The 17,997-nt window shown below is 43.8% G+C and overlaps 5 protein-coding genes; 2 read left to right on the forward strand and 3 right to left on the reverse strand.

Annotated features, from left to right (window-relative positions):
* Positions 1-562: 562 nt before the first annotated feature.
* On the reverse strand, positions 563-4,609 carry FFUJ_05878 (related to PAN2-component of Pab1p-stimulated poly(A) ribonuclease; the record flags this gene model as incomplete). XM_023579140.1 has 12 exons in its annotated part: positions 563-1,427; positions 1,474-1,687; positions 1,739-1,952; positions 2,189-2,293; positions 2,340-2,479; positions 2,524-3,242; positions 3,293-3,603; positions 3,652-3,879; positions 3,926-4,052; positions 4,103-4,278; positions 4,334-4,477; positions 4,589-4,609. 12 exons carry the CDS (start codon positions 4,607-4,609, stop codon positions 563-565), a joined length of 3,264 nt encoding a protein of 1,087 aa, XP_023432031.1.
* A 1,431-nt stretch (positions 4,610-6,040) lies between these two features.
* FFUJ_05879 (uncharacterized protein) lies at positions 6,041-6,927 on the reverse strand (the record flags this gene model as incomplete). XM_023579141.1 has 2 exons in its annotated part: positions 6,041-6,727; positions 6,784-6,927. The coding sequence occupies 2 exons, from the start codon at positions 6,925-6,927 to the stop codon at positions 6,041-6,043; spliced, it is 831 nt and encodes a 276-aa protein (XP_023432032.1).
* Positions 6,928-10,189: 3,262 nt separating this feature from the next.
* On the forward strand, positions 10,190-11,383 carry FFUJ_05880 (uncharacterized protein; the record flags this gene model as incomplete). Its single annotated transcript, XM_023579142.1, has 1 exon — positions 10,190-11,383. The coding sequence occupies one exon, from the start codon at positions 10,190-10,192 to the stop codon at positions 11,381-11,383; it is 1,194 nt and encodes a 397-aa protein (XP_023432033.1).
* An 873-nt stretch (positions 11,384-12,256) lies between these two features.
* On the forward strand, positions 12,257-15,007 carry FFUJ_05881 (probable retrotransposon HobS hobase; the record flags this gene model as incomplete). The annotated part of the gene is made up of 1 exon (XM_023579143.1): positions 12,257-15,007. One exon carries the CDS (start codon positions 12,257-12,259, stop codon positions 15,005-15,007), a length of 2,751 nt encoding a protein of 916 aa, XP_023432824.1.
* Positions 15,008-15,294: 287 nt separating this feature from the next.
* On the reverse strand, positions 15,295-16,028 carry FFUJ_05882 (uncharacterized protein; the record flags this gene model as incomplete). XM_023579144.1 has 4 exons in its annotated part: positions 15,295-15,420; positions 15,480-15,561; positions 15,804-15,890; positions 15,946-16,028. 4 exons carry the CDS (start codon positions 16,026-16,028, stop codon positions 15,295-15,297), a joined length of 378 nt encoding a protein of 125 aa, XP_023432034.1.
* Between the last annotated feature and the right edge of the window lie 1,969 nt (positions 16,029-17,997).

The raw sequence follows: 17,997 nt of genomic DNA on the forward strand, positions 1-17,997 counted from the left end.
AATTAACGGTAGCTGCTCTAATTTTAAGTATCTTTCCAATAAAATTAGGTATGCTAACCTCACCTGAGGATTTTGGTCGCTCAGGATGGAGGTCCTAAGCTTTCTTGTCTGTCTCCATTACCCGGGCAGGTAGTAGGTAACCTAAGGTACTAAGTAAGGCACAGGTAAGGTAGGTAGTTGTCGGGAGACAGTAGCAAGGGCTCGGCGTATTCAGATCTAGGTAGTTCTGATGCCATTGTCGATCACCAGTTGGCCAAGAACACAATGAGATACATCATGATATTAGTTTTTTCCAAGTACGCTACTTGGTTTCTGGGTGTTTAAGAGCCACTATATGCTTAACGTCAACTCTCCCACGTCAAATTTAGCTCTTGCTCGAACGCTGATCGAATCTCCATCTCATGAATGGTGGCTTTGCTGCTGCCTTGCCCTCCAATGCTCGTCCACCTCTTCATGCTTACAAATCTATCAATAGCTCTTCTTCTCCTTCTTTTTCTTTTCCTTCTTCTTCTTCTTCATTCTGTTCTGGATCCTGCTGATTGGAATTTCCACCTTCCGATTCCTATGGTAATGGTGATCCCTTTCCTGGTGTCCAGCTAGAGCCACCTCCAAATGCAGATCCAGGTGTCTGTGCCAAAATGTTGTTGCTTCTGACAGGTGTTACCGGCCCTGTTGAGCCATCGACTGGCAAAGGGGGAGGCGTGTCCGTCCTTGGGATATGATGGCCGTCCCTGCGAGGCGGCTTGAAGTTAACCTCTCGACCAGCTCGATAAATATCTTGCAACATGGTCTCCAAGATTCCGGCATCCTGGAACTCGAGATACTTCTTATACAACTTGAGTGCTGTCCGTGAATCTTCGATCGAATCGTGGGTCTCCATTTGGATATCTTCCTTCAAGAGATACCACGCCAGAAAAGCCAGCGATAGCCTCCTTAACCGAGTTTGGAGGAAGAACAGGTCAATCGTGTCGATGACCTGCGATTTAGGAATGTGTATGTTGATAACTCGGAAGTCTTGTTTTAGTCCGTGCCCAAGGAACTTGCATCCGAGGTTAAGAAGAATCCACATCTTCTTGTATACCATCTTCAATGACAGGAGACTATGTTTTGAAACTCTAGGATCCAAGTCTTGTTCAGTAATTCCCGAATACGATGTCAAATAGTCGACAATCGGTTCCTTGATGTTGATGTAATCATCGATGAAGGGTGTCCCTTCGTTTTCCCCCTGACCGCGGACAACTGATGCACGAGCAAGTGCGTACACTATCGGCCGTATGGTTTCCCGCTCACCATCAGAGTTCATTTCAATTTCAGGTTGTCGCACAGCAACAAACTCAGTGTCCAGTGCAATAGTGGTATCGGGGCCAGGGGCCTCAGTTTCAGGGTTGAGCACTTGATAGGTCTTTGTTGACGGATCGGCGTTTGTACTGAAAAACGTTAGCAACATAAGGTTTATAGCGGGTTGGGGCATACTTGAAGTCTTGGTAAAGTATGGAAGTATCGATGTTGTTCTTCCATTCAGTATCGATCTTGTTGTTCTCATCTTTTATCTGGTATGCAATTACAGAAGGGACCTTCCAAGATGTGTTGAAAGCGAGTGCCTCCTCCGTGCTGACCGATCTCACCAAGAAGTCGTTGAAAAGATGCCATCGAGACTCCCCAGGCGCCTCTGGTTCTGCATGTGCCACTATCCTTTTGGTCAGCGGTGGGGGGGGGTAATGAGGCGCAAGAGGCTTACCATTGACCATCGAGACTAGGTGTGACTTTTGCGTTTGTCCACTCTCAATGTTGATGGCCATGCCTGTCAGCGAATACACTGTGATGTTGTGGATGCCCCTCTGGAGATGGAGTTTCAGGTCTTCGCCTTCGTAACAGAAGAACTGCCCTTGCTCTACAATGATTCCAATCTCCTCGGGAAGCCAACCTGGTGTTGACCAAAGCAGTCGTTGATCCTGGTTTGTGATGGCAGTGTTTAGCATGAGTACGGCCGGTATGCTGTGAATGCTCTTTCTCGTCGCTATGGTCTGGTACCGCTGACATCGACTACACCATCCTTTGGACGTCGTTTCTCTTTCAACACTATTTTTGAGAACTTGGGAAAAGCTGATGCGTGGTATCTTGGCATTTCGGCTGCCGGCCTTTTCACAGTGAATAAGTTTTCCTCATACAGACTCAGTATCGAACTTACAGGGGATGGATAAAGCAGATCATTGACATATGTCGATCCCGGTCGAGTATATTCGCTCCTACAGTTTATGCATCTGATTGAGGTCGTTGCGGAAGTGGCCAATACCTAGGCGATTCAGTATATATCATCTAGTTTCAATCAATCAACCAACCTGGTCCATTGCAGTCGACGATGGGTTGATAGTCCTATAATCATGCACGATTTTATCCAGGAGAAAGCGAGTGAGTCCTTGGAGCATAACGTTAAGAGATGATCCATGAGGATCCTCCTCGAGCAGACCAAGAGGACCGGCTGGGCCAGTTAGTAATGATTGGGATCAGCGTCACTCGACATACCTTGAGGGTGATTGCTTAGGGTTTTCAGTAAGTTCGTTGCTTGGCATATCGAGCCTTCGGCCTTTTGAAGCATATCAAACAAGAATCCAAGCTCGCACAGCAGGCATATCTCGCTCACGCAAGAGGTAGCAGCATGCTGAAGAGCAAGATTTCGAATGACAGGGGTGAAGTGCATGATTTGTAAAAGAGAGTTAGCATATGAATTCGAGATATGCGTCTCGAGTCCAGAGTATCGCGTGTTGTTGTAGAAACTATTCCTGATCAGTGACGTTGCATTACGAGAATGGGAGAATACCAACCCGAAGTCAAAGTCGTCCACACCAAATTTGCTGTATTTGATCTCAACAGTTCTATACATGACTGGAACGTCAGACTTCTTGCTTTCAAGTCCCATATCAGTAAGGGAGCTGGTCAGCTCGTCAGCCTTCTTATCAGAGGCAGCGGCGTTACTAGTAGCAAGCTCGCGGGCTTTTTCACTAAGGAATTTGGGGGCCTTGAGCCCAGAGCTTCCTGATTTGTTCACGTTTCGAGTGTTCTCAGCCTGATTTCTTCGCAAACCCCGAGTATTGCGACCGTACATCCCAAACTCAGTCGGCTTGAGCCCTGCCAGGAACTGTGCATCAAACTTAACAGGAGGTGCTCCAACATCGCAGGGGATGTCTGGCCAGGCAGATGCCAGGGCTTCTCGATAATGCGGCAATCCGATCATGTTCAGGGGCCTGTAGTGGTCAGTGACGGAACAAATGTTCAACTTATTATCTCAACTTACGTATCTGGGCCCCAATCAATATTGGGCAGGGGCTCTTCAGGAGATGCGAATTCGATCGGAGTTGGTAAGTCCACGAAATGGAGCTTTGTTGGGGATCCCCAGAGGTGGATAGAGCAATCAGCATCTGTGAGGGCAATTGCCTCACCAGAGGGTGCAATCTCAAACATGCTCAAGTAGGAAGTAACATTAGCCAACCGTACGTCGCTTGTGTTGGGATTCATTAAGTCAACGACATGCATTTGCCCACTTTGTGAGACAACGATGCTAGTCGTCAACATCCTCGGGTGCATGCGCACGTAGGCGGCGCCAGCTGGGAAAGGGATAGGGGGCATCGATGACATCTTCTTTATATCAAAGACGTTGAGGAAGGGGTCAAGCATATAATTCTGGCCCTGTCTTAAGGAATATCCGCAAGTTACGATGAAGTCATGCTGAGCGTCCATGTCATTGATCAAAGCAGAATGTGCATTCCAAGACTTGACGACAGCAAAAGTGACAGGATCTAGTAAGTTGACGGAGCCGGTCTGAGTTGCGGCGCATATATATCGCCCGCGTCTCATTATCGTGTACTGATGTTCGGTAGGCACCTATCGGAAGTTAGTATAGCTTTATCACTGAGAAAGCGATCCTGACTTGTTTGACAACGTCACCCTTAATGAGGTCAATGACAAGCATCGTGTCTTGCATTCCTGCAGCGATAATCTCTGCCGTTCCCTTAGACGTAAAGCTCATACATCGCAAATCTTTCATATCGTCATGTCTGGCAAAGGTAAGCATCAGTCAACCTACTATGAAGTTGAATCATCCTACCTAATATGCCATATAGGCAGTCCTCTCCGAATAGCCATATGCACATCTTTAGCACCCAGGGAAACAATGCCTTTCTCATTGACGAGTATTTGACGAATCGGGCCATCAGAGGATGCATGGGCTTTGAAAGAGGTATACCGCTGCAGTTCGGTCCCATAGAAGGAAGTAACTCGACCCTGAAACACCAATCAGCGCCAGTTCAGCTTCTACGTCTCACCCTTTTCGACGTACATATTCGTTGCCTGTCCAAAGAAGTTCCTGAGAGTTGTCGAAGGTCATAGTCGCAACCGGAGTGGGCATCGCGTGCACGCCCGGAGGCGGGAACGGAATCCGGGTGACCTGTAGAAGAACAGGATTAGCATAAGCTTGACACCTCTTCACGACTGTATATGATGCCTCTCAGGGTTATACAATACAGGCACCCTTTTTTTAATACTTGAAATACATGAAAAGTCTAAATAGCGGCAAAGACATCATGAAACATACCTCAGCCCAATCGCCGTCCATTGTGAAAGGATATGAGCATTATCTGTAGGGGCATAGCTTATATGAAGAGCGCGAGCCAGTGCACCAGCCTCCGAGAGGGCTGGGCAGAACCGAAGAAGCGAAAATGGCAGTACCAAACACAACAGTAAACAAAGCTTGCCCACTCAGTCCTCAGACATTGGATTCTTTGATAGAAGTAAATGCCGGTGACGAAAGTGGGATATCAGCTCCCAAGCTTGGAGGGGCAGCAAGCTCCCATTAGCCGGTGTTCATCCGACGCGCGAAGTTGACGCGGTTAAATTCCAAATTCGAGAGAAAGAGGGCTTCATATGTATCTTTCCGTCACGGGATATCATGCAAACTCAAAGATCTACCTTCTTGAGTTGAGAAGGTAGTGGATGTCTGCATAGTTGCCTGTGGGAGGTGTGATGTTTATACGGTGCTGGATGAGATGGCCATACGAACTGGGCAAGACCAACTCTCATTCAACCCAGCTGCCAATTGAAAATGTTTCTCGCACCATGTTACAAAACTCGATTACCTTGGGCAACTACAAAGAGTGCATTCACTTGCTTGACAGGTTGGCAGATGGTCAGGTGTTATATATTTAACTCGTAGACAAACCACGAACCATCTAGGCTGGCCAATGTTGCTGTTGAGAGCAATTGGCATCGTTCACGTATTATTCTATTGCTCCCATATGCATTCTATCTTGCCCCCTCTATCTTGAACCTGTTCTATACCTATTCGCTAAACGCCGTAAAAAGGGACTAGCATGAGTCAAGTGCCCGAGCATAAAAACGCGGCGCATTGCCCAGCCGCCAAGTATCATCGTGTATCATTAATCAATAATCGTGTCTAATGATATCCTAAGCAGACCAACCCCTTCACAAGGTGGTTTGACTGCTGAGTAAGTCATTGGCTGGAGTTTGTGGTTCCATATTATAAAGCCGTCAGCTTGTGTCACGAAATCATGACGCAAAAGCTGTCCTCGAGTCCCAGGAATCACGGGAGAGCATCCGTAGATCGAGAATCCTTGTACCACAAAAGACGTTTCTGCAACAGGGGGACTGCCGAGTCCGGTCGGTCAGAGGCTGGGCGACCCCTTTCTCTTCCAAGATAGGTTTGATCAGCGGCACCTTCGTGGTTCGGTTGTTGAAAGTCGCCGAGTCTAAATAAGTACAGACGAGCCAATGAGTACAAAATATTCAATACCTCATCATTTCGTGGTCTTGGTCGTGGATCAAGCCGGGAATACTAAACGCGAAGACGCTAGTATGAGTCGATATGCGGACCAACCCAAAGTAGAAAAGCTGCTTGGGAGAATGTCAGCTTCACGATAGGGTTGAAGTCGCCGGATAAGAGGAGAAATGAGGCGGGACCGGGGTCGAAATGCGGTCGCCGTTCATTCCGGCTAAGCTGTTATGATGCAAATCGCATTGAAGCAATTTCTCATGAAACTTGGTAGACGGTGAAATTGACGGGGAATGCGTGATTGCTGAAACCAGGGACTTTGGAGACAGGCTCTCCAGTAGGTTCGACCTGTACCTGCCATCGTGTCTTGGTGAGGGCTCCGACTTCGTCCCATAGTCGCTGGAAACTCGATTGGTCGTGTAAATAAGCTGATCGCGTGCTAGTCGAAGACGGCCCTGGGTGGTTCGTGCCGACCTGGCGACCATATATCAGCGCGTTTTTGGTGCCGGGCTTAAGGAATTCGACGACACGCTTGCCAATGTAAAGTTGTTGAACCCAGTTGAAGAGGTGAAAGAAGCTGCCTGCATGAACCATGGTGATCTTGCCGCGCAACAAGGCCATCTCCTTGTCGGCGGGATCGAGCATGTCGCCCGCAACAAATGTTGCGTTGAGGGAGTGCCTGTCCTGAAACAAATCGTAGCCAACATCGATGAACTTGGACTGCAGGTCGGTGCCAATGAGTTGAGCGCCGTCAACTCCATCTGCACGAAACTGCCGAATTACTTGACCAACCCCACATCCCAGATCAAGAAGGACATCTCTAGAGCCGGCGACGTTGAGGCGGAAAAGAGCTTGTTGGTAACGAGGATCTTTGGGGTCCGGGATGTAGAGAAATTTCCATCGCCCAACGCAAGGGTACTGGGAGATACACCAGGCCTTCTCTCGCTGAATGCAGAAGGTCATATCAGCTCATGTGCTAGTGTTCAGGGACATGTACTTACGACGCGGCGTATGTGGCCATCTAAATCGTTGTAAGGAATCTTGCTGTAAACTTCAAGAAGATGTCTAGCTGGGCCAATGTCTTGAGGGGGGTCCTCAAGATAGGTCCAATCCCGCACCTTCATGACATCCATGCTTAGCAACATGTTGGGATGGGTGAGGTTGGTGTCGACAATTGTGCGACCCAACTTAAAAAGTGACAAGGGAGATCAGTTGCTGTGGGACGACGGAAAAGGTTTATTGTCTGCGTCATTGAAAGTGTAATGCCGCTGTGTAAGTTCCAGTCGAAAGTGTGTTGTTGCTGAAGAATGAAAAGTGAAGCAGGAGAGAGAGAGAGAGAGAGAGAGAGAATAACCCGAAACCCTACGGCAAGAGATAGGCAGCCGATGATGCCATTTCAAGGAAAGAAGGGCGTTTCAACAAAAACAAAAACAAAAGGGAGAGACGGGATACTCGGAGATCAAAAATTGCCTGAGACAAGAGAAAAGAGAGTGAAAGCGAACGAACAAGCGAGCGAGTGGATGCTACAGTAGACAGACAGTAAGGCAAGGTGAGGTAAGGTAACGCGCGGGTTACGAAATAAACTTAGCAGGAAACCTTAGAAGCAAAGGAGGTAAGTCAAAGCAGGCCAGGGCAGGGACTTTTGCGGTTGTCATATCGCCGAATCAACTAACAAGCTTGCCTTGCCCTGCATTTGCATTTGCATGCATGCGCGGATGCATTGCTCAGAGCGAGCGAGACAAGGTTCAAGGATAAAATCCATACTATGTATGTACATACTACGTAGTACGTACGTGCACCTCCAGTTGTCGCCCTACTAGGGAACTAGGTTAATAGGGTAATTAACTCAGGGATCCATAACATCAGCGCGGGTATAAGGAGAATTATTACGGCGTAGGGTCGGGTCGTTTCAACAAATATCCATAACAACCTAAGGTAAGCATAGAGCAATTAGGGGACATGGCTTGGTTAAGATCAAGCTAATCGAGAGAAAGCCCGAGTCAGAAAGACGAGATGCAGGGCTCTAGAACCTCATGTCCTTTACTCGCTCTAACTACTGAGGCAGTCGAAGGCCAATGGTGCACAAGACTCGAGAGATTCTGGAATCGTCAACGAAATTGGTCCATCCAATCCAATCAATCAGCCCAAGCATTAATCCCACGACTGCCGCTCCGGCTGCAACCACACTTTTCTTCCAGGGCTGTTATAGCGCTCCTTGGCCCACTAGGAGTTCCCGGAACTCTTCTAAATACCCACTCTCCTATCCCTGGGCTTGTTCAAAAGTCTCCATGTTTTGAACGCCTCCGGCCTCTCACTCGGGACAACTTTTGTCACTGAGTCGAGATATTTCATTCGAAGTGTCAAATTGCTCGTGTAAGTGGATTTCGGAGACTTTATTCAGCTGCATCAGAGTGAAAGGCCGCTGTTCGATTTGTGGTTGCCTCAACCCCCTAGACCCCCAAAGTGCAAAAGCAAAAGCAAAAGTGTGGGCTGTTATTTGCCAGTCACTTATGTACAGTGTATAGATAAAAGTTCCAATATATCCTAATTATATCTTAATTACCTTAATTATACCCTACTATTTTACTCTATAATTAACTAGGCAATATTTATTTAATTATAATAATATATATATAAATCTATAGAAAATTAAAAGGAGATTCTAGCTATATAGCTTAATACTTAATATAGTAGCTATTTATATAATAATACTTATTTAGTTAATTAGATATTAATTTTATTATATTTTTAACTATATTATCTTTAATTTTAGTTTATAACTTCTCTATAGCTGCAATTAGTTAGTTAATTGCCTTAATAGACTTTAGATAAGTAGTAATTTTAAGATATATTTTATATATCCTTTCCTTAAGGACTTTCTAGAGGTTTTTAATAGGGCTAAGATTAGGACTATATAGAGGCTAGTTAGTAAAAAAGATTTCTTTTCTTCTTGCCTAGAGATAGAGCCAGTCTTAAACTTTTTAATAAGTAAATATATAGGTATTATTATATTAAAAAATCTCTCCTTCCTTAATAAGGTTAGGAAGATAAGACTGTAAATAGGATAGAATATACTAGCCTATTACTTCCCCCCTTTTAGATTTAAGATCTTCTAAAAAAGGGATAACTGTAAATAGTTTATTATAGTTAATTATACTATAAAATATCTATAAATATCTTATAGGCTATCTATAGGCTTAGACTTTATTTTTATAAAGTCTTTTACCTTATAGTATTATTAAAAAAAGCTTTTAAAAAAGAAGTCTTTAGACTTATAGCTTAGTAAAATAACTATTTAGTATAATTACTGTCTATATAGTTAATTATAATTTTATTAGAAAACTACTAATTATATTAAAATAACTTATCTTTATAATAGTATTTATTTATAAAAGATTTCCTTAATTAAGTAGCTTTTTTAGTAAAAAATAGGCATTAAAGTATAAGTCTATATTATATTTTTTTATTAATAAGTTAATAATAAATTATCTTTAGTAATACCTTTAGCTATATTTAATTTATAATATCTCTATATAAAATAAAAGGGTTATTTTTAATAAGTATTTTAATATAACTTTTATCTTAATTTAATAGCATTAAGGGCCTATTAGAGTATAGTTTATCTTTATATAACTTTTAGGCTTAATTGCATTAAATAATTCTATATATTATATAATAACTTAGCCTTATACTATCTGTAATATTTTTAACTTAAACTTCTAATTTATATATTATTATAAATCTTATTCTTTTATAAGGAGAATAATATACTTTTTGCCTTTATTAAGGCATTTTAATCTATTTAAATAATGCAATAAAGTTATAGTATTAATATTAATATTTTGTTAAAAGTGGGGTTAGACTGGGAATGTGTTAGAACTTTCGCTGGCCTACTGTATTAATTGTCGAGGCAAAAAGCAAGCAGTTTCGTTCCATCACTTCGTCACCAACACTCCACTAAATATACAACCTTCTTCGAGCGACGATTTGTCTGGGAGTTGTTACAGTAGATAGCTTTTCTTGTCTTATTGGCTGCGTCTGAAGTAAAGCAAATACCAACAGAAGAAAACATATAACTTCCTTCTTTTTACCAACCGCTGATGAGCGATCCTTGATTGTTATTTACATTCAAGCGGGGACCTGTTAAACCCACTAAGATAAGAGGCAGTGCGTTATCTGATAAGGAACCTCATTTCCCTATAGAGAAGGTTATGTGACTAAATTACCCCGCTTTTCAAGTTAGCCAGAATAGCAAAAATAACCTCAATCAAGCACCAATTCAATCAGCGGTTCCAACAATTAAGAGTCTCAGAGTCGTACACAACTGTACAGCTGTAACTACCAATAACGAGTCGCTAATCGACAAAACGAACCGCTTTCGAAAGAAACCAATAACATCTATCCAACATGCCTCCATCGACCGGAAAAGGATACCTTCTAAATGGACCCGCTGACTGGGACTCCTTTGAGCAATCATACATTATGAAAGTCTCCGCTGAACGCGTCTACGAACTGGGAAGGCTCAATACCCCTGCTCAGTTCATAGACAAAAGGATCACAGAGCCAAGGAGGCCTGAGTTCAGCGACTACCTCGCGCGAGAGCAAAACGAAGCTCGTTCCCGCTCCACGAATTCCTCTCAGTCTACAGTCAGATCGTCGGATCCAGCCACATCGTACGTCGAACTTGTGCCTGAGGATCAAGAGGCATACAAGGCATCGATGGCAATATATAAGAGCGATCTTGATAGATATAATAAGCAAGCGGATGGAATCAGGAATGTCCTTAATTGGATGATTGAAAAGATCAATCCACACTACGTCGAAACATGCTCCCCTGCGATGAACGAATCCACACAGCATGACAATATTTCGATGTTCTATACGAACCTGAAAGCTGCGTGTGGGATCGACGATGCGCTAAGGAGAAAACAAGCTCGAAAACAGTATTTTGAGCTGCTAAAATTGGCTTCAAACAGTCGAACCAACTGGGAAGATTGGATTACCTCATGGGAAAAGGCAATGAGAATTGCAAAGCTCAGAGGGGTCGCAGAAGCACAACACTCAAATACATGGTTTGAGGATCTACAGCAGAATCTGGATGTTCAATTTAGGATATTCTTGCGAATTGAACAAGGACAGAATAAGGATGCAATTGAAGCAGGCACCTACCTTCCGCTAACTTTCTCTGCACAATTTCGCCAGGAAATTCAATCAATGAAGAGGAGAAGCGATCGCAATCCTAGAAATCAGGTGGCAAAAGGGAGCTTCAAAACCACGTTTCAAGACTCCTCCCCAGAAATAAGGAAGCGAAGCAGATCATCAACGGGAGAAACCAAGATAAGCCCAGGCAGAGAAGGATCAGCAAAACGACCTCGGGCTTCTATAGAGTTAGAATTGTGTATATTATGCGAGAAGAAGCACAAGAACGCCAACACGACATCTTGCTGGGTGGCGTTCCCTGAGAAGGCCCCAAAGAAATACCCTACATCACAACGTCAGCTTGATCTCTGGGAACAACGGCTTGAGGACAAGAAGGAAGTTCGAGAACTGTTTGAGAAACTCCAGCAGGAGAAACAAGACTCAAAAGAGAAGTCGGATTGACTATCGAGGTTTCAGCCAGTGATCTCAGAGAAGACAGCTGCATTCATGATAAAGAGCAGCGATTACCCGTTACAAACCTCGGCCATACTGGACTCAGGTACTACAATACATATCTTCAACAGTGCCAAAAGGTTCAAGAAACTAGGGATCGCAACAGCAGGGGATGGCGTCTTTGCAGGGTCAAGATGGCTACCAATCCTAGGATATGGGGAAGTACAACTAGAAGTATGCAACCTGGAAAATGAGCCTCAAAAGCTCGTTTTGAAGGGCGTTGCATACTGTCCAGAAATGGGCACTAACCTTATATCCCTGAGGAGGTTACGCCAAATTGGGTACTGGTGGGACCAGCGCAATAACTCAGATGTGATCAGACACATAGGTGGTCAGGCACTATGCAAATTAATGCTTAAACACGACCAATATGTAATGAGTTACATTCCCAAAACCGGGAAACAAGCCGCGTTTCCAACTAGGCACCTGCAATACAACTCATGGACTGCGAAAAAGCCAAACAACGCAAGGGCCATGACATGGCATCGCCGATTAGGACACCCAGGCCCTCGAAGTCTTGAACACCTTGTGAATCATACCATAGGAGCGAGAATCAAGGGACCGTCTACAATCGAATGTGACGTATGCGGATTGGGAAAGATGAAGAGGCAAGAGAGACGCGAACCTCGGATACGAAACTCGAATCCAGGAGAGAGAGTCTCAATTGACTTTCACGACTATCCTCCAGGATTACACCAGTACTCGTCATGCGGAATAATTACAGATCGTCAATCAGGTCTCTGTTGGGACTATTATTTCACCAATCGATATGATGAGAACCTTCTGTCAATGCTAAAACACTTTACCCAGATGCTTGAAACAATGTACAACATCAAACTACGAATCATCGAAACAGATAACGAGCTGCGAAAAGGCGGATTGACCCGCGCATGGCTCGAAAACAAGGGTATCCAAGTGGAAGAAAGTGCACCACGCACACAACAACAGAACGGCTCTGGCGAGCGTTCTGGGGGGGTAGTGAAAGAAAAAGTGCGGTTACTCATTATCGACAGCAAATTACCCTCTGGCCTATGGCCTGAAATTATGCGCACCGCAGTCTATCTCCTGAATCGAACCCCAAAACAAGGACTTCAATGGAAGACTCCGTACGAAAGCTTCTTTTCTGCGATTCAAAGCTCGCAAAACTACATCCAACCTCGTATTGGGCATATGAAAATGATTGGATGCAAAGCCTTTGCGATGACAAAGTCAGCTCAGCAGAAGGATAAACGCCTACAATCAAGAACAAACCCAAAAGCGTGGATCGGATACCTTGTGGGATATAACTCACAAAACATCTTTCGGATCTGGAACCCCCTGACTAATAAGATATATATCACTAGAGATGCTATCTTTAATGAGGAAGAATTCTTCAGCGCTAACGAGTTACAGGTGACAGAAACGATCGGGGAAGAAACCCTAGAAGAATTACAAGTGAGATTGCAATCACTTATGAACACTGAGCAAATCGATCAGGTCTTGGAACCTGTTCAGGGCCCAGACGAGCTTGAAAGCCAAGAATCGACTCTCGAAAATCTGATTGACGACTTGCCTACAGAAGAGGCAGAGCCAACAGAGGATCAAGAAGACGATGGTACAAAGTACACTCAAGCTCGATTCGAGCTCTTACCTACTCCTCCAGAAAGCCCATTTTCAAGCTTCTTAGCACAAATTGGAATACAGTCACCTGCAAGAAAAGAAGGACTTGACGTGGACCTGAAAATCCTCAATCAAGCCTTCAACGCCGGAACAATGGCTGTACCAATTGCAAAGCAAGAAGGAAAGCTGATAACAAAGGCAACGAGGAGCAGATACATCCGCGGAAGACTGAAGCCCAGATGGGAAGCGCAAAAGAGCCATATGAACCTCGTTCCAGACAAGGAGAGACTCCATCGGAGGAATCTGCCACCGGCTCCAAGCTCTTTTGGAAGTCTCACCGGTCACCGGTTCGAGGAGGAGTTCAAACAAGCGCAAAAGGACCATCTGGAGAGTCATAAGCAGATGCGATCATGGTCAGAGATTTCGAGGCTTGATCCCCGAATTGGAGACTCGCAAGTACTTGACTGTATGTGGGTCTTCACATATAAGTTTGACAAACATGGGTACCTGCGAAAATGCAAGGCAAGGCTTGTAGTTCGAGGAGACCAACAGTATAAGTCAAGCACAGATGATACATATGCTGCTACCCTTGCTGGAAAGTCATTCAGGACGCTTATAGCAATTGCTGCAAAATATGACCTAGAGCTCCTGCAGTACGATGCAGTGAATGCGTTTGTAAATGCAAAACTGCAAAGCAATGTATTCATGAAGCTGCCACCCGGTTACCGGAGTGGTGAGAAACAGGATCGAATACTGCTCCTACACAAAGCACTTTACGGTCTGCGCATCGCACCTCTTTTGTGGCAAATGGACCTCGGAGATACCCTCGAGGCTCAAGGCTGGAATCAAGTCCCAAATGAACCATGTTGCTATCGGAAGGAGAATATCCTTATGTTCTTCTACGTAGACGACATAGTATTTGCATATAAGAGAGAAGATGAGAAGAGTGCCTCTCAGGCTATTGAGCAACTCCAACGAAAGTATACACTTACTGGAGGAAAAGAGCTTCAATGGTTCCTTGGAATGGAAATCATTCGAGATCGAAGCTCAAGGCACATCTGGGTAACTCAAATCTCATACGTGGAAAAGATATGCGAACAGAGCACTTCAAAAACGCCAAACGCGTCTCCAATGTCAAAAGAAGAACTCCTCCCTAATGAAGGCACCGCCAGCTACAAGACAACTGCCTGGTATCGAAGGGCCATAGGGTCACTGCTCTACGCCAGTGTAATTACTCGGCCGGACATCGCATTTGCAGTATCAAGACTGGCACGTTTTATGACCAACCCAAGCGAAAAACATGTGGAGGCGGTGAATCGAGTTTTCAATTACCTAAACGACACTCGTTTCTATGCATTGGAGTTTGGTCCCGGAGAGGGGTTCGACGTTCACAGTGACGCATCTTTTGCAGACAATTCCCTAGACCGCAAAAGCTCTCAAGGCTATGCAATGAAACTCTTCGGAGGTCTAATAGGATGGCGAGCCAATAAACAAGACACTGTAACGACATCAACAACTGAAGCGGAGCTATTGGCACTCTCACAAGCAGCAAAGGAAGGTCTATTTCAGAAAAGGCTCCTCCAAGGACTACAACTCGAGCTGCCAATTGACCAAATGCACCTCGTCCTCTGCTCAAAAACTCGACAGATCGATCTCCAACTGTTTTGTGACAATAAACAAACGATCGGCCTCTTGAAGAATCCACTACAAAAATTAAAGACGAAACTGAAGCATGTGGATGTACACAACCATTGGCTGCGCGAACAACTAAAACAAAAGACCCTATCTCTTCAGTATAAACAAAGTTCAGAATTGATTGCAGACGGGATGACCAAAGCACTCCAGGGCCACTCACAAAAGGAAAGCTGCAAGCAATTTGGACTTGTGAATATTGAAGAGAAAATCCGAATGAGGAGAGAAAAGGTTACTGCGGAAAGAACGATTGAGGAAATCCTAGAGGAGTTGAAAATTTAGGAAAACAAGAGTCCTCTTAGGAAAATGAAGGTCCTTTTCGGGAAACGAAACTCATTTTCGGGAAACGACACTTCTTACAGAAGACTGACAGAGTAACCACAACGTCACAAATTTACCTTGAAGGAAATAGACTGTCTCAAGTTTTACAAAAATTCACAAGTTCACAAAGAAAGGAAATGAGAGGCATTTCCCCGAAAAGACGTTCAATTCATGAAATGCCCGAAGGCAATACCTACGGCGCCTAGCGCCGCGACGAAAACGAGCCCCGAAACACAAAAACGAAACGCTTAACCCAAGTTCACCCCCGCCTCGCGAAGGCGAATGTCGTGCTTATCAGGAAAGGTGTTGTCGGCGATACCATCGAGGATAACCTTAGCCGCAATGCGGCGCTTCTCCTTGATCTTCTGCTCGTCCTACAAAATCACCTAAGTCAGAAAGAGTCTCAAAAGTAGAAAACAAAGCGCCAGCTTACTTTTTCAAGGTCCTTGGTAGGACCGGGGTGGGCGCGGCAGTAGTCGAGAAAGTAGAGAGCGACAGGCAAGGCAGGCTTGGGACTATACAAATAAGTTAGGAAAACGAGAGTCAAAACCAGGAAACAAGACTCGTACATCTTCTTGCAGGAGCCACCCTCAACGCAACGCTCGTAGCGACGTTGCCCAGGAACAGCATAACAAATCCCATCGCTGCGACCACCGGTCGCACTGTTCAAGCAAGGAAGGCAGGGCGGAAATCTCTCAACAGCATCGCTAGCACTAATTCGCAAGTCGTAACCTGAAAACAAAGCTCGAAAACTTACACTTGTTTTGCTGCGGCAGCAGCAGCCTTCTGCTTCTTCTCGCGGGCCTTACGGAGCTTGCGAGACGAGGGACCACGGCGACGACGACTAAATCAAATGTTTAGCACCTCGAAACCATGAAACGAACTGCGTTGATACTTACGGAGGTGCGTTTTCATCTCTCTCCTCCTCAGAGGACGAGGGAGGGTCGGAGAGCTCCGACGAACCTTCTGGATCGTCAGGCATCGCGAAACGGAGCACGGAGAAGAAAAAGCGACACGGGAGAATATATATCTGGAAATGCTGCTCAAAAGTCAGTAACGAGGCTCCTTTCAAAGAAAGCAAAATGGCGAAGCGCAAGCGCAGCGCGCGCGCAGATATCACATACCGATTGATGGTGGTGAAGCTTGAAGAGAAAAGAAGAGAAGGAAATTCACAACAAGAGATAAGATTCATTTCTACGAGCTGCATTTGCTTACTAAGGCAATGAATCATGGGGCAACAGTATGGTTATTATTCTCTGAGCTGCCAGTGCCAGACACCGCCAGCCTGAATCACCATCAAACCTCATTTTCAAAATTCTGGAAATTCATCTGGGAAACCTACCGACCAAGACTCAAAGTGGAATGACCGGCTACGAGTACAAGATAACGAAAGGACACCTCATTTTCTTAAAACGACTCTCATTTTCCTAAAACGAGTATCGTTTTCAGGAAGGGACCTTTGTTTTCCTCCAAAGACTACTCGTTTTCATTCTAATTAAACGCAACTTCAGATCAGCCAAATTTGGCAAATCTGGGGGGGTATGTTAAACCCACTAAGATAAGAGGCAGTGCGTTATCTGATAAGGAACCTCATTTCCCTATAGAGAAGGTTATGTGACTAAATTACCCCGCTTTTCAAGTTAGCCAGAATAGCAAAAATAACCTCAATCAAGCACCAATTCAATCAGCGGTTCAACAGACCTCATCTGGGATCACAAGGGTATCGACTTACCCGCTAGCCTCCGCCGCGGAAAACAACGCCGAGAATGTGGCTGCCAGGAGTTATTGAGACAACATCAAAAGTCTCAACGTGCCATCCAGCCGTGGTGTCGACAGGGCCTGTAGGTAGGTAGCATCCTGGTACACCAGAGGGCAGATCCAGTGGGGGGCAAAAAGTATAAAGACCCCTTAAGGTACCGAAAGGGGCGTCTAACCGGAACGGGAGATTATTATAATACTGCTTTAAGCTTATATTTTCGACCTTTTAAAGTGACTATAAATAGGCTTAATACTTTATATATTAACCCTTTGCAGCAATTATAGCTGTAATGCAGTTTAATATTATATTGTAAAGGTTCTTTAATATTATATCTTAAAGACTATTTTAAGCTTCTATTATAGCTAAAACTAGGGTATATTATATAGTAACTGTATTCTTTATATAAGTTAGTTCTAGATATAATTAATATATCTCTACCTTTATTAGCGCCTATAGATTCTCTATAGGGTTTAAATTAGGCAAATATGGCAGCTAAGTTATCAGCTTAACCTGAAGCTCTTTTAGGAGGGCTTTAACGATCTAGGCGGTATATATAGATATATTATTATATATAAAGATATTGCCAGCTTAGAGAAATTAAGGTAAGATATAGAAATAAAGATAATATATATTAATAGCATTAATATTACTAATAAGAGGCACTAATAGTATATAAGAATTATAACTAAAGGCAGCCTAGAATATCTACTAAATGGCACCTTACCTCCTTACCTCCCTTATATCTTATATATAAAGAGCTTTATAAGGCAATAAGAAGGTCTAAATAGGTCTTAAGCCCTAACTGCAGTGCACTATATATTTATTACTTTATTTTATATGCCTTTAATTGATGCCTTAATATATTATGGCCTATTAGAGCCTCTTATAAGCCTATAGTGGTATTAGAGTAACTTGTTTTTTCTGTATCTATTTTCTCTTATTTATCTTATATAAAAGGTATTAAAAAGACTGTAATTTAACTATATTATTAATAGAATTAAGTAAATTTTATATAGTTATATATAGATTAGTTATAATGGCATTATAAATTTAATCTTATTGCTTTTCTATAAGCTTGTGCAGTATATTGGAAAAATTTATATATTATCTTTTTTCTAAAAGAGAGAAAATTCTATATTTAAATCCCTTAATTTCCAGCATCTTATTAAGGTTTTACCTAAATATAAATAAT

This window comes from Fusarium fujikuroi, chromosome FFUJ_chr06 (genome assembly GCF_900079805.1).
Source record: "Fusarium fujikuroi IMI 58289 draft genome, chromosome FFUJ_chr06".
NCBI lineage: Eukaryota > Fungi > Ascomycota > Sordariomycetes > Hypocreales > Nectriaceae > Fusarium > Fusarium fujikuroi.